The 16,899-nt window shown below is 41.0% G+C and overlaps 1 protein-coding gene across 2 annotated transcripts; it reads left to right on the plus strand.

Moving 5' to 3' along the window:
• Positions 1–5: 5 nt before the first annotated feature.
• On the plus strand, positions 6–4,831 carry RB195_018410 (uncharacterized protein; the record flags this gene model as incomplete). Of its 2 annotated transcripts, none has more annotated exons than XM_064185861.1 (3): positions 6–231; positions 4,474–4,597; positions 4,645–4,831. In XM_064185861.1, the coding sequence occupies 3 exons, from the start codon at positions 6–8 to the stop codon at positions 4,829–4,831; spliced, it is 537 nt and encodes a 178-aa protein (XP_064041742.1). The 2 variants fall into 2 exon arrangements, with proteins under 2 accessions (XP_064041742.1, XP_064041743.1); XM_064185862.1 differs by lacking the exon at positions 6–231 and adding an exon at positions 3,773–3,896 and having other exon boundaries at positions 4,687–4,831.
• Positions 4,832–16,899: the final 12,068 nt, after the last annotated feature.

A 16,899-nucleotide genomic window follows, 5' to 3' on the forward strand; every position in this document is an offset into this window, starting at 1 on the left:
AATAAATGATTTGGAATGTTTTCACATGTGTTGTGCTGTATGAATATGGGCTCAGAAAGACGGAAATGCCCAGCGCGTTACGACCCTGCTGTTCTAGAGGTTTGACTTTCTCTATGTTCTTCCATCTTCATGCTACTCATGTACTACCGCCTTTTATTGGATTTTCTGTGGTGCATCTTCCAAAACTAGCCGATCATGAAGCTGAAAATGTTGGGTTTTCTAAACGAATAGGTAGGGTTTGGTTCACTAGCATGAACTTAAGCATGTATTCCCCTAGCAATTCAGAAGAATACATGAAAAACAGCCTTGTCTGATCCCGTCTCCCTAGCAAAGCAACTTATTACGCGATAGAACTCGGATAACTTCGTCGCCATCCAACATCCGCAATTAAACTGATGTAACTCAAATAGGAGGCAGAAACTGCCCCACCCGCACATTCACGCAGATGTCCTCGTACTATCAAACGTAATAAGTCGCATTGCTGAGGAGATGGGACAACACAATGCTGTTTTATGCTCCTTTTCTGGATCACTGGGAATGATCAAGCGTGAACAGTCACATTCGTGAACCATATTCCTTCCCCTGTCTATCCGTCAAGAGATCCCAACACCCTCAATTTTGTGATATGGTTGGCCCACTCGGGCTGGGAGTCAGCTACTGGCCGCGATACTCGCAATGCTCCGAGGAATTGAGAGTCGCATTGCTCCTAGGACAACCGGTTACATCATATCATACATAAATCATGCCGTTCCGACCAGAAAACAACTCGTTTTCAATGATTCAATTCCAAGAATTTTCATATTCTGATTCTATCCATTACAGTCACTAAGGATGCGATGTTGAGGATCAAGTAGTTGATGCACAACTACCCAGTTGACAATGCAATGCTTGTGAACATAGCATAAATATAATAGAATATGGTTTCGCAAACTTCTCCTAAGAGGTGCACAGGACGCTTCCTTCAGACGACTAAAATGTAAATTGCTTGTGATACATCCTATCCTTAACGCCGAAGTGAATAATCCTTTGCTCGGACGTAGTAATCAATCAACATTTGAGAACTCGGTTACTCATAGTGATTTTTTTCTTTAAAAACACCCCAACGTGGTGGTCGGATACTCGGAGATGCTGGAGTGTACGATTATTCCTCTTTCAAAATCAACACAAAAATATCTGCAGCAAATATGATTTGATCCCAAAATTGGGCCTAACGCACACATTTCACAGACACATCCGATTATGGTGACAACTTCAAACTAAATTTACCCAAATCCACTAAGCCTTTCTGTGGAAGCCAACTAGTAGTAGGTGCAACAATTTAATTGCTTCAACATCACGCAGAGGGGAACCTCTGAAAAACGCTGAGGATCGTATTGAAAGTAATTCATTACAATACACCTACTAATGTGTTTTCCTTCTCAGATCTGTGACCTATGTCGATCGCTCACGTCGGTCATTGTTGCGACTATCAAAATTATGTTAATTATACCTCCGCTTACGCAATTGCTCCAGGCCTCAGCTCGTATTGACCCGACCGTATGGTGTTATTAACATAGATTTGTTATTTGTCCTTTTATGGGACAGACCAACAGTGCTATTGCTATTTTGCTGATTGCTATTCTCTCACTTTCGAACCCATGTCTCTTCTTTTCTTTCGAATATTCAATATAAAAAAGTTGAGCAAGCGAAGTTGTTTTGGGGTGGAATTGCGGTAAATTTTACACCTTAGCGTGTCTCCCGTGAAACGTACCTCTGTGATGCTCGCCCAGTCGCATTCCCACACGTTGAAAACAACTGTTTCTTCAGCGCGACGCACTCTTGAGGAGAAAAACTGGTTATAGGATTGACTCATTCTAAGCGAGCATCGACCGGGAGACAATTTTGTTTTGGTTACAGTGTCAAAATATTGTCCGATACTCTCTCATGCATGCACCCTAACTTTGCAGCTGCGCTCAAGAGCACGTATCCCTTCCTCCGGCGGGCGAACCAACAACTGAGTCATCCCACAAATGATGCAGTGCTCGCTAATTCCTTCAGTTTTCAAAATATAAAATAAACAAAACTTTTATCCTGAAATATGCTCTGTTATTTTTGCAATCCTCTTTTGCTGTATTTCTTATTTTGAATGCCTCTCCTCCAAGAATACGAATCCGCGAAGAAATCACTCTTCAAGTGTTGTGTTGAAAAAAACCGCGTCATTCATGGGACAAACCTGTACTACGCAGTTTGTCGTTGATGTTCCGTACGTAAACAGAATGCTAATACGATGTCTTCTAGGTAGATGATTTTTCAGATTTTTTGAGAAAAATATTAGATAGCCAAATGAAGATGATTGAATCGAATGTATAATTAATTCGAAAACGGACGAAAATTACCTATTATTGCTTGTGAGTCAACGCGCATGCTTCCCTTATCGACGCAACCTTTGGTTACGTGAAATGTGACTTGCGAAGGTCACCGCTACCCGCTTGAGGACAAGTGCGACAAATGGCAAACACGTCTACATCGTCAGTGTGTTGATCACGTGAAGACGGCAATGAAAGGAATCCGCGCCTTCGCGGAAAGCACACATGCAAACACCATCTGCGCGTTTTCACTTTTCGCCAGCTTTTTCGATGACCTGATAGGTTGTTTATTGTGCGTCCTGCAAGCACTTTCAGAGCTTTTCAACAATCTCCGAAGCGCTGAGATATGTTTTCGAGAACTCATTAGATTGCCTGAGATGTATATGATCTGGACCAGCCACCCTGTTATGTTCCTGAGATTAAACTGACAGATAGTTTCGATTTCACTCCATGCAACAATCCTCCATACATATTTCTGCCAATTCTTCTCCACTTTGAAATTTCCTGTAATTGGAGAAGGAGCTAAAGTGTGTGGCAACATGCACGCAGCTGATCTTACTGACACATTCCATTTTCTTCCTCCTTCTCAGGATGATCATGCTTCCAAGAGAGTGTCACTTCAATAACTTGTCCCAGTACTACTAGTCATCAAAGAACCCTTCTCATAGTCATAAATTGTTTATTAATTGACAGTGACTATGAGAAGTGTTCTTTCAATGTTAGTCATCAGTAACATCTCTCCTAACAGAAATCTTGATGCCGTGTACTAAAGCAGCAATAGCATTTTAAGTTAAATGACATACCAACCTAATATTAAAATTGCAATGAAATACTAGTGGCATATGCAGAAAACCAGCTCACAAATTCGCTCAGCAGCTAGGAACCGTACACCGATTTGGCTGACTGCATCCAAAAATAGATTCTCTGAATTTTCCTCTTTCCAAACACCATACGCATCCATAAGGAGAGAAGTTCAAAAGATTTCAAGAACATTAATAGTGCAACTGTCTAATAGTGCGTCAACAGCTCCATGCATTTTAAGCACACATTGTGGTCCAATGTTTTGATTTCAAAAGTTTTGTGAGTTCCACTCAGTCAAGTTGATGTAGCACCATTATGAATAATTGAAATTAAACATTTAATTTGTTTTGTTTTCTTCGGTTTCTGACGTATTTTCTGATCACTACAGCAAAAAAGTTCTGATTGTTTATTATAACGATGACGATGATGAGGATAAAAAATGACTGCTCTCTGAAACTCAGATGGGACAACTACAGCATTGAAAAAAGGGACGAAAAAGTCCATTCACGACTTCCACTCTGATTTCTTCGACACCTACGTCCACCTCCTCCTTAGAATGCTGTCGTCTGAGAGAAGATGGAAATGTCATCTTAAAGGTCTTTCCTTTCGAAGTCCGACATACCATCATGTCGATGAAGAACCGTAATTCACCCGGTACCGACAGAATCAATTCAGAACATCTGAAGAACCTACCGCCAGTCCTCATTAACACTGGAGAGACTCTTCACTCTTTCTCTGCCGGAATGAAAGGTTCCTGAGAAGTGGAAAACCAGCAAGATTGTTGTATAAGAATGAAGGCCCACATGACATCAGCAACTGTCGCCCAGTCTGCTTACTATCCGTCATCTAGAAGGACATCCATGCGAGCAGTTAGGATTTCGAAAGGGTCCAGTACGATTGACTACACACAAACCGTTTCAAAACCCAGAAGTATCGCGCGAGTGCAGTATCTCACTTTCATCGACTTGAAGAAAGCCTTTGATTGAGACAGAAGCGGTCATGAAAGCTTGGACAACGAGGGCGTCCATACTCTATACATAAAGATACTTTATGAGTTATGCAGCAATTTTTCGACAAAAAAAAATTGCATTTTTATATTACTGCGACAACCGAGGAGGAGTCCGACAGAGTGACAAAATCCCGGTCGAAAATATTCAGAGTCACTCTTGAGAGCGAGGATTAAAAAGGGCAACATTGGGGTAAAAGATGAAAGTCAGCAGTTACTCCTTCTTCGCTTCCTGATGACTTCGTTCTGATAACGTCGAGCATCCCGACAGAATGAATGCTGGTTGAATCTGATGAAACGTATAGGAAAATTGGCATTAAGGCGAACCTGGACGAGACGACATTCACAGTCGACGTCGGGGAACGGATGGGTTTCCGATGTCCCGTTCACGGTCCACTGAACGAGTGTATCTGAGTGCTCTACATGCAGAGAAAAGTAGAATTAGGTGAGCCGGTCATGTGATGCATTCCAACCACAATCTCTGACCTATAGTTATGAGCGACTGGATACACCGCAATATCAAGCACACTGCAGGAAGACCACCGACTCGATGGTCGTACCACGAACTCTTCACGAAGCGCGTCACGTTGCTATAATGCTCTTCGAACCCCTCGCAAGAATAGAAGCCACTGGGCAGCCAATGCCTTCTATCGGAACACTGAATATTGTTGCTTTCTAGTGGATCCTGCTCGATGCTCGAATCACGATGTTGTCTTCAAACCAATACCTGCAGTTTAGAAGAGAAAAAAGCAATATGTTCAATTAGCACCGACTTTTGTTCCATCCTTGGTAGAACATTCGCGTAAGTTCTACGAATTTATGTTATTGCAACAAGCATATGTAAAGGATGTTTGTACGATACAAACCAGAACATAGGAAATTCCGTAGATGAAACAACCTTGGAACAATTTTTTAAGCATAATTTTGCAAAATCTACATGTGTATGGATGTGAGCTGAAAACAAAAACGCCCACACAACGTTATTTGTTCCGGAAAAGATACAATAAACGTGACGAGAATTTCAAATGAGTCATCTCGCGTGAAAAAGCTGACCTTTCTTAAGAAATTCATCAGCATCGTGTTCAACTCTTTTCCTCTTACCAGACTAATACTGAAATCCGCGTACTATGTGTTTCTCTCTTCCGTCCCCTATTTTTATTTTCATGTTTATTTTGGAAGCTGCTACTAAGGGGTGCCTTCTTTTCTGTGCAAAGTGGAAGAGCAGATGCAGTCCTTCGACTATATGTTGGAATTATGTAGGTCCAGTTTTGTGTGGTTGTTATTTATTTGTAGCTTCAACTTTTCGAATCGGATCTCTGAAGCAAGCAAGCAACAACCACCACACAGAACAACCACAGCAGCATTTCTAATGAGAGAACGATTGAGTTTCTTGGCCCAACACAACTAACAGGTGGTCGCTCCAAATCATATGGATAGAAAAATAAGAAGGAAAAAAGTGTGGATGTGTGGGCGTGTGGCTCAAGGAGTGCTTAAAGGCATCACTCCACGAATCTGAGGTGGTGCAGATTTTAGATGGAGTATTCGTATACGGGATAATAGTTATGATTATGGAGAGAGGGTGATTCCGTCCATGTCTTCCTAATTGCCGTAAAAAACGGCCCGGAAGATACGGCTTTGGGCGTTCTGGCGCACTATTTTCCACAAGGAGTTCGACTGGATCGCGCCAGCCTTGTGCGGAACCGAATCTTCCGGATCGTTTTTTACGGCAATTAGGAAGAAATGGACGGAATCACCCTCCTCTCCATAATTTACTATCCATTACAAGAATACTCTAGCAGAAATCTGCACCATTTCAGATTCGTGGGGTGATGCCTTTAACAGAGAAAAATCCCGTCGCCCTTACCAAAAGAATCACCAAGGAAGGAACATGTACTATATAAATTCACTAAGAAAAAAGGAATACATTCTCTGTCTATTGCCCTTTTCGGGCCAACTTTGATTCCTACTCATCAAGTTATGTATGCTTAGCGCGTAATACCTCAGGCGACTGAGAAGCAGAATGTAATGTCCATTACATTGAGGTGAAGAAGGCAGGAAAGGAGTGCATGTCGGGTAAATTCAGAGAATGCAACCCAATAAATCTCACGTTATCTGCTATCCATCGCTTGAGTCAATGAGAACCGACTTGACATACTGCATATAGTTGCTTCAATCATATGAAACGAACTGTCCGATAAAACGAGGTCAGTAATGAAGTTTTTCTCTGCAGTGCAACTATTTCTTCGAAAAACTTCTGAATTACTTTAACAAAAGCAGTTGAAGGAAAAGACGTTGGAAGGGAATTGTGGAGAAAAGAAATATTCGAAATATTCCTACCCTTACTTAATGTTGTAAGCACAGTCACTGATATATCAACAAGAGAACCTCACTTAATCTAATATTTACTTAATTTAAAAGATTATCTCAAATGAATGGATGATTTTCCTTAATAGAATAGATGATATTGGATTTGTGTGCAGTTTTCTATATCCTTCATTTTTGTGTTGAAAAAATTGGAGATGAAATTGACGGCGTTTATGCTAAAGGAATTCTAGAAAATGAGTTCACACATAACGTGGTTCTAAAAGTATTTAGCTAAGCACTGCGACATTGGTTTAATTTTAATTTTTATTTACGATTTTTTCCGACTTTTTCACATATTTCCGCAGTTTTCGCAAAGATTCACATAAATGTTTTGTTTTTCGAAACTTCCCTGCTTCTCCAAAATAAAGGGAGTGAAAATGCAACGCTTCGATTTCAAACTTCTTCGCCTCCTGCTTGATTTTTTTTTCTCAGGACTATGCCAACTCATATTATTGTCTCAGTGACCAAGTGGATTCCGGCCTTGCTTTTTCGTTGGCATTCTCTGATTTATTCTGTTGCAAAAGTAGTATTTATGTTACAATATTTGTAATAGTTCGACGAGATTCCGGCATTTTAAGCTCGTGAGAACGTTGTTAAGGCTATTTTGTGTGGTGAGTCAGGCGATGATTATTTAGTTGTTATTGTCGGAGGAGGCACCAGATTACAACAACAGAATATGGGATGTTAAGACAGCTTTGTTTGGACGGGGTGAAGAGAGAAGGTTTATCCTTCTGCTGATATTGTTGTTAGAGCTTGCTCATCTTCTCATTTACAGAACAGATGCAAAGAAATCGACTCGCAAAAAAGTGCGTAGTTTCTTCTCTGCAGTGCGTAAACATTTTCAATTGCTCACTTTTCAGATGTTGAATTAGAGCAACTGGAAGAAGCTAATTGCTAAAATAAATTCAAAGCAGTTCCTTTTTTGTCCCAGCTTCCAATGACCTGCTTTTTTGTGTTCTGCCCGCACGAATGTCTCTCAGAAAGCGTGGGGGGAATTCCTTTACGCTCAAATTATAAAAGAGGACAAGTTCATGTTGAATATATCCTTCACATTCTCTCCCATTTGCTGTGTGGATGGCAGTCGAAAAGATAGCGGCACAGAGGGCGGCAATTAAGTTTTCTGAAAAATGCACTCCACTACATAAACCCGGGCATCACGTTTTACGTTTTTTGCAGCAGAAGCGCATCTTCGCGTCACGAGACCGAGACTTCAACTTTTTGGTTTTCTAAGGCTGCACTTCAACAGAGATAGATCCTTCTATAGATACCAGTTTAGAATCAAACATGCTGTTTGAATGTTTCGGGCGAGGTTTGTGCATGCTTGCAACCACGCATTTTCGCTCATTCGCAGACGTCCTTCCGGAAGAAGAGGAACGACACTGTGTGGATCTATTCCGTTATCATACATAACAGAGCCCCTTGCGGTGATGTTTTTCTCGGTCTTCTCCTAGTCGTTCACTGGTGCGTTTTCCTGTTGGCTGCAATGACGGCACCAAACTTCCGTGCCCCATGTGTTTGACCAGATGCTCTTTTATCTACTGCGTGCAACTATGTTCGTTCTCCCCAGATATCGACTGTGTTTGGTTAATTCTTTTTTCTAACTAAATCTATTAATTCTGTACGTTCGCTACCAAGTGCACGAAAAGGGCAGAACTCATGTGCGCTTGTGGAAATTGTTTTTATTTTCTGTGGACAATCCTCAAAACATTCTGGAGACAAATTGCCGCAACATTTTTCTACAATGAGAAATATGAATGTGCTCACATAAATCCCTCACTTTTCGGCTTATTCTCCTTTTGAACAGATTTCTTCAACATTCTTTCATTTTTATTGAGACTGATGTTCTCAGTGGCAGTTATTCAATGGCTGACGCATGATACTAAAAAGAAGTATTTCCAAAAAACAAATAATGTGCCTAAAAGCAAATGAAGCATGTAGGAGGTAGTTTTTTTTTAACATTCAGCTTTGCTAAAATCTTCGGCATCGAAAAAAAGAGAGTGAAGGGAATATATAGAGAAAATTTCACATTGTTGGTATTCTTTTCTTCGAACTACTTCTAGAAACTCTTTCTGCCTTTGACTTTATGAGAAGTTCGGGGAGGATGGACTAAGCAACTCACCTTATATACATAGACACCACAACTAACCTTATATAGATTTCTTCACCAGAAGGTTACCAGAATAAAACAGCGATTGAAGGTATTTAGCATTTGGTGACTTTTAAACGGTTTTTATAATAACGAGTTTAATTTCAATTGCTCTTATCCTACCCATCAGATTAACGAAGGTAAACAGTAGAGGCTTCCTTTGACAGACTTTTATTTCTTTGAAATGTATGTACGAGGAGGTGAACACTGAATAAATTGAGATCAGCGTAAGAAAGCCCAAGATGAGTCCCGAGCTAAGTACCAGGCGAAGTAGCGAACAATACGGGAGAAAATTATCAGAATTTTAGAATTTTAGAAGTGGATGATGAGTAGAGGTTAGTCAGTAGAGGTAAGTAGTGGTGGATCCCTTTCGCTTAATGCTTCCACGTACAAAAATCATGATTCCAACCAGACTTGAAGACACAAAATTGACGTTGCCGAGATTGGTGGACGAATACGTCGAAGTGATGGTGCTGTTCACGAAGATGAGCGTATCACGCTCTATTCTGCTCACTGATCCAGAGGAAGTCACGTGAAACCACTTTGGTTATACTGTATCCCCAAGGATTAATTTATTATGGATGATAGAATAAGAGTAATCTGAAATGTGTAAATGAAATGTTACCGACTACGGAGTTCTACCGCGTAATAAGCCGTATCGTTGGAACGACAGGATCACACAAGTATTTTCTACGCGCTTTCTTCCTGGATTGCTCATCTATGGCCGCCAGTGATTCCAATATCGGATGACCATAATGACAACATTCCTCCCGTTAGCATATGTCGCATAGTATTTGCTCAGCGAACACGTGCACCCCTCAGAACTCCTAACCGCCCCTTCCCCTTCAAAGTCAGCGTTGTCAGGGAATTTTCGACATTTTGTTTCCTCCGGTATGGATCAGGACGTGGTTTGTAATTATTGCAGAGAAAACGAGTAGCATTGTTCACAAACCTTGCAGCTGGTCTTTTCAGAAACACTATTTTATCGAACAAAATATGATATTTCATTTCCATTTCGGGTGTAAAGGAATGTTCTGTTGGTTAATTTCAAAAACAAACCACTTTATATGTTTTCACCCATTCATATGAATGCATAAAGTTGTTTTGCTGGGTAAGCTGAAAAGTTCGATGATTCTGCTTCATTTTTTCCGTTTTGGCCGTCTCTTTTTCTCGAAAACAATATTCCAAACTTCATCTATTAGTGCAAAGAACTTAACGTAGAAAATGCTAGTGTTTAAGGTCCCAGTACCTTTCGAAGGGACAACTACTTGCATGACATTAAGGATCTCAGTTGCTAAGACATCTTCGAGTATGCTGTGCCTTGCTGCTGCTGGAATCCAGCCTCCCATTGCGGCTCACGTCCCTACTTCTACTCTCTACTTAAGGGCAGAATTTTGATACAATATTCTTGATCTTCTTCGTTCTTCCATCTGTGGAGCAAAACCGCGCTTCTTTCCGGTTTGTCTCTGAGTGTAAAATTCGTCCCCGATCACAGCGTGCTGCATCTCTGATCTCTGTGTCGGCAGCTTTTGTTCATTCCGTTCAAAGTAACTAAACACGCCTCTCGGACTCGTTTTCTTTCGTTGCAGATGCTTCAGATAACTCAATTTAGAAGTGTTTGTTAACTTAATCAGTTAATTGCGACTTATTGGTTGAATAATGAAGCTGAATAGAAAAGAACTTTTCAAAGTGACAACCTCAAACAGTCCTCCTCAAAGCCTTCCGAGCTCATCTCATGACGTACCTCAATTCGAATTGCTAATCTGAACTGGTTTGGATTTTCTTCTTGGTGTACTTGTAATTTTCCCCGCTACTGCTATTGACGAGTGCCATTTATTCCATGCGGATTTATTCGTTCACTCTCCTACTTTTTTCGATGTTTCATCTGCACGAGCAAGTCACCATACATGCTAATGCATGAATGGCCTGTCAAACTGGTGAAATGGGTGGGAACGTTCCGATAGACACGAGATTATCTTTTTTCTTATATCACTACCATTACATCTGAATTGATTCAGAGACGTTAAAGATTTCTGGTAGACGTGGACTTTTCCATCTGCATTTTTTCTGTTTCAAAGTGTTCACTACAACATTATTTATCAGACATCGACAAATGTTATCTAATTGCTGTTGTCTGCAATGTCTCCTACACATCAAAATTCGAGTTTTCACGGAAGTTCCCCTTTGTTTTACTCCAAACTTCACTTCACTTCCACCTTTGAAAAAGAAACGAAAAAAAGCAACAAAAGCAACGAAGCACGAAATGTCAGCTGATGCTGTTACTACAATGTTCACAAATGATCGAAGTCCTGTAGGCCTCGTTCTAATTCAGAGGGAGGGAATTCATCCCACCTTTCCGAAGAAACAGGTTAAAGATGTGAATTACTTCTTTATTTTTTCTAAGAAGAAATAATAGAGAAATACTTACTTACACAAAAAACTTTTTTATGCCTCGTATGTACCTGTTTTATCGATAACAATTCGTTCACTCCTAAAATCATCATGCTTTAATTCATTTGTTCATTCATTTAAATAAAAATCATTTTGAAAGTTAAACTGGTTACAAGAATTTCTTTATTCACAAATTTTAAATACCAGCAGTACAGCAACGTTTTCGACCGGGTCCATCACGATAAACGTCTATTCCAAAGTTATTTTCACCTGAGAAACCTTCGTTAAACGAGAACTCTGAAGAAACCTAGCCTTCATGACTAACCTAGCGTGTAAGGTGAGTTTCCGAAAATGCTCTTCGAGCAGAGCAGCAGAAAGAAAAGAGAAACGCGAGCACAGGTAAAAGAACAGCGGAGACTGTAAAATCTCAAATTATCTTACTATCTCTTCCTTCAATTTATTTTTTCGTTTCTATAATTTGAGAACTGGATACCTCGGCAATATCATTTGAAAAATTCAACCCCGTTAATGTTTCGGGTTGTACCCATGCGGGCAGGATTTCCTCAACAACCGAACTATTGATGACTTCGCAGATGAAACTTGAACCCGTTTTAAGCATATTTCTTCATTAATATTTCTTTCGCAGTTCCAAAGTGCTAAATCCCGTCAGTTCAAGTGGACGTCCTCCCGAAGGTGACTATTTTAGGGTGGTGTTGAACTGTTGAGCCGGACTTGCGGCGTCTGACGTGTGAATACCGCATTTCAACTGCCCTGGGAAGCGGGAGTCACTTAACGAAGTTGTTGTTACTCATGGCGCGAGGTGGTCGCCACGGTGGTTGTTGTGAGCGCGTGCGGACGCGATGTTTTTGCCTCGCCCACAGCCAGCGACTCTCTACGCGCTATGATATTACTATGTGTAGTTGTTTTTCACCACTGCCATGACTGCTTTCCAGTACCATCGCAGGACACCTTATACCGTCCTTAGCACTCGTCACTAGTTGAATTTTCAATTTTCCTGAACGACGGTGTATATTACGCGTAAGTACGGTATTTGGGAAAAAGACCGTTTGTGGAAGTAGCGTTTCACTTTCTCGCCAACAAGACCTCCGAAACTGGTTGTTCCTCCTCTCGCAGCTCCTCCCGCTGCACATGCTAATTTTGGCTCTCACTCCTCTCTCGGAGGTAGACCATTGATCGCTCGTCGCGGCGGCGCGACTGTGCGCATGGCTGCTCGATTTGGCGCTCTGCCAAATGCAGTTAATCCCGGAACTGCACCGAGTGCTGTCTAAGCTGTGCGAGCTGTTTGATCTCTTCCCATTCACAGCTGGTCTAGAACACTTCCGACTGTTTTTTCTGTTTCGTTCTTGATCGACTATTTTGTGAACGCTAACATTCCTCTGCGAGTGCTTTCGCTTTCGTCGCCCCAGATTACGCAATGACTCGTTAGCTACAATGACTTCTCTTTCTCTTCAGTCCAGCAGTAAAGGATGGCTTGTTCTTGTTTTGCCATGAAAGCCTCGATAAATAATGAGCAGTGACTCCTATGACTCCCTAACCGGGTCTTCGTTCCTTGAAATTGATCGCATACGCTTGTGGTCCGTTTTGTGCTCGATTTTCAGTGTATTTCAATGGTATTTGTGGTAGTGTTGTCTGCATCTAGTCAGAGTAATCCACGTGTTAGCCCTCCAACATTTCACATGCACCACATTCCTCGATAACAAGGAAGTACTAGGTGGTTTTGCGTTGAATCCATGATCTCCGAGCTCGCCTCCCCCTCACACCTCCCGTCCGGTGCAGCGGTTGATTGCTCTGAAGATCACCTTGTACTTGTCACGTCTCATGTTTCTGGAGAAGAGAGCGAGTTGCAGTGCCTGATGGCCACCATCTGTTGTTGAGTCCAATAAAACATTTGCTTAGTGGTTGCGATCCCAAGATCCCGTCATATGGGGGCCCTATTGGCAACATTCTCGAGGATACAACAGTTTCATTTCACTTTCCTTCGTACCCGAGCGGAGCTCCATAGTAATGTTTTGCGCAATTTCAACTCGGCGGACGGAGTATCATATGCGGATTCCAATTATCTAGAACCGGAAATTGTCAACACCCCTTCGTCAAACCGCTAAAAACATTGCGCATCGCATAGGTTGTGCAGAGCCGCCAGTTTTGGGACTGATTCCACAGGTGGTCACTGAAACCTTGAAGTTTCACATATTTGTGTTGTGTGTTGTTTTCTTCTTTGTTGCGTTGTAGTTTGAAAAACATGCAAATGAAGGCTCAATTTTGCTGCAATAATTGGGCTGCTGGAAAAGTTTGTATTGCTTCCAAAACCTTTGTCATCACGTGTTCCTCACATCGCACCGCATGATGTTTCAAAGACTTAATGTTAATGTTAATCTTTATGAGTGGAAGAGGAATCACGGAAGATAATAATATTTAATATTCGCTAATTTTTTGTGGGAGTAGTGACTTCATCTACTTTTCTTCTCACTTTATGAGTTACTCTAATACTCAAATATTTACTAAGCCAGTCGGCTAGCCCTTTCCCTTTCCTCGAAAATTATGTCCTAAGCCGATTCTTCCGGAGATAAAGGGATATCACATTTTCTGGCTTCAAATCTGTGCAGTACAGCAATAATGCTGCCATGTTTTAATTCGATAGCAGGAGAAATGAAGCATGGGCGTTGCCTCGAACATAGCTTTGTAGAATCTAAACTGGTTAATGGCCCTCACTGGATACGAATGTTTCCCTCAGGTAATCCCTCTTTCTCTCATGTTGGATACTAACTTTAATTGCGCTTTTCAGAATAAACACGATAAGAAGTAGGCAATCGAGAATCTTCCAGTGCTTTAAATCAGGTTTCGCTCCTAGTTTGCTCTTCACGCTATGATCAAAATCAGGATGATCAGGATAAACCAAGCGAATTTTTTTCTCCATTTTCGTATGTGTAAGAAATAGTATCCACATATAGCAGCCAGTAGAAAGTAAGGGTTAATGAGGTTGTTTATCACGGAGAAAATTAAATTTCCTTTGTTGGGAACTCTACATTGTAGTGATTACTGAGTTGTTGATAACTCAGGCAGTAAGTGAAGTGCAAAAAACACCAATCAGTGCAGCATCCATACTCGAACGCGGTTACTATCAAGTTCTGATACTTTCCCTTTGTCTAGTTGTTCATAACATCATGATTGTCGCTTAACGAATAAGTTCAGTGATTTTCACTCATTCCATCGAGTTCTGCGCTTATCTGATAAATTTGCAGATTTTTGGAGTTGAAGCGTTATGAGACCGCTAACTCAAGCATACTGTAGCAGCTTTCATTAGATTTTCTCAGAAATTCTTGTTGTTGGCTCACTGGTAACCGCTGGAATTTTTGACTAATGCTTGAACGCGGGAATGTGTGTCAAAGAGAACAGTCATGTTTCTTTTGGAAATTTCCCTTCCAGACAGATGGTATTGCTTTATATTATAATTTTTCTTTTATAATGTTCTGGAAACACCCGCTTGAAAACGGCGCAATTATACCTTTCGCATCGTTTTGTTTTTTTTTTCTCTTCAGGACAACAACTATCCTTGCTCCTGTTAAAGGCATCTTCTGATCAATAGAAAAGAAGGTAAACATCTGTCGAAAACACCCATTCAACATCGCAGTTACTTCCACGCTTAGTCTTTACTTCAAACTCACCCGATTTTCAAAACAAAAAGCCCTCGAATGTCTCCAATTTTTATGTAGCAAAAAAGAGGAAATTTTTGTAGCCATTTTTTACAGCGCAAAATTCTCCGACAAATTAAATTTTCCCGTTCTCTGAGGACTGACCTAGTTCAATAGTATATGTAGAAAAGACCTAAAAATCTTTGCATTGAAAGACATCTGTTTTTTGCCGTCCAACACTTTTCGCACTTTTCCTCTACAATCAGGAAACTTTTCAGTGGTTACTTGAGTTCGTAGAACAGCTTAATTTGTAGAATACGTGATTTTTTCTTCGCCTCTTTGGTTTCACGCGGTACCTCTTGCCAATAAATTCTACTAGCCAGGATATCATCTATGTAATTTTTCTCAAAATACGTTTATCTTCATTTTTTCTTCTGCCTTCTGTGCCTAGGGTTGAAGTAAGGCCTAATTTCTATTACATGTAGAAAATTCTCTAGTTAAAGAGTGAATTTTCCAATAAATTCAAAAATTAAAGTATGTATCTCTCGCCAGTAACTTCAACATCTCGTAGAGAAGCTAGAACTCAAACATTTCGAGCAGGCTTCACAGAGAACCATGAGTTTGCCTATGTGCTCAACCATCTAAAACAATCATCTAAAAATTACATGCATGGATTTGCTTAAGTGTTGGAAATACAGCTAAAGGCGCTCCTTCTGTAAGAATTCTTCACTACAGCTCGTCATTTATAACACGAAATTGTCTAAGTAAATTGTACCAAAGCCATGATACTTATCTATGTTAGAGGATTTCAACACGTTGGACTTTATTTGGTCTATTTGAGCATCTTTTCCACGTAATCTCTTCTTTTCGCTATCCAACGTTCACGTTCACTTAGCCTATTCCAGACTGGACTCACAGTTCACTACTAGTGACCTCAAATTGATGCATAACCATTTGTATTTGCACTAAAAATGCGATAATGCACATGAAGGGCTTTGAAGAGATACAGTATCCGTGTAGCCGAATGCACTTTCAACAAACATCTCATTGTTTGGCTCCAAAAAATATCATAAATAACCACACCATAATGATCCCCGTCACTAACGGATGTAATTCGTTATTTCATTCGCTTGAAAGAGCGCGAATTAATTTCTTCTCTGTCGTACTCATCAACTTTTTTTGCTCAATATGAATGTGTGTTCTTTGTTTTTCTTTGCTTTGAGTGTGGAACGATTTTTTTCTTCTTTTTTCTTAATGACAATAATTCTCTGAAATATGCGTCTATTTTAAGCTTGTTGAATCCAGCGGTGCGGACCTGGTACACTCGTGGCGTTTGACTTTCCCTCCATTCTCTATCCATGTTTCCTCAGAGTTGTCTAAAACGTAATCGTGATTCTGAAAACGGACAGTCCACTAGTTATGGAATACAAAAACGCAATGTTAGGCTTACTGCATTCTAAACTTAAGCTATCCCAGCCAGGTGTCAGCTCTCATTCTCCACTTCAGGCGGCCTCGTCGAAAATCGTATCTAAAGGTACTTTTTTCCTTCTTTGCTGTGAATGCATCGAAGCTCATTTCCGTATCGGTCAGGGGTCTTCTTTAAAGGCATCACCCCACGAATCTGAGGTGGTGCAGATTTCAGGTGGAGTATTCGTATACGGGATGGGAGACTACGGAGAGGGGGGTGATTCTGTCCATTTCTTCCTAATTGCCGTAAGAAACAGCCCGGAAGATACGCATTCAGGCGTTTTAGCGCACTATTTTCTACAAGGAGTTCGACTGGAGCGCGCCAGCCTTGTGCGGTGCCGCATCTTCCGGGCCGTTTTTTACGGCAATTAGGAAGAAATGGACGGAATCACCCTCCTCTCCGTAGTCTCCCATCCCGTATACGAATACTCCACCTGAAATCTGCACCACCTCAGATTCGTGGGATGATGCCTTTAACTTATTCCGTACAATTTTGAACTGGAATTGTTCTTCTTAGTACGTTAAAGTCGCTTTGTAGCCTTATATCCCTCCCTCCCCCCTCCTCACCCTCTTCGCGACGCTTATTCCACTTTTTCTCAAGGCTACCTGGAAATTGTGCCCTCTGATTACTCTTGTACTTCTGGTTCGTCCTCTACGTGTCAGTTTGTGACCAACGCAAGCTCATGCATATTTGAGGCGAATCGTTCCTGCTACGCTCGTCTCTGGCAT

Source organism: Necator americanus, chromosome II, assembly GCF_031761385.1.
Source record: "Necator americanus strain Aroian chromosome II, whole genome shotgun sequence".
Taxonomy (NCBI): Eukaryota; Metazoa; Nematoda; class Chromadorea; order Rhabditida; family Ancylostomatidae; genus Necator; species Necator americanus.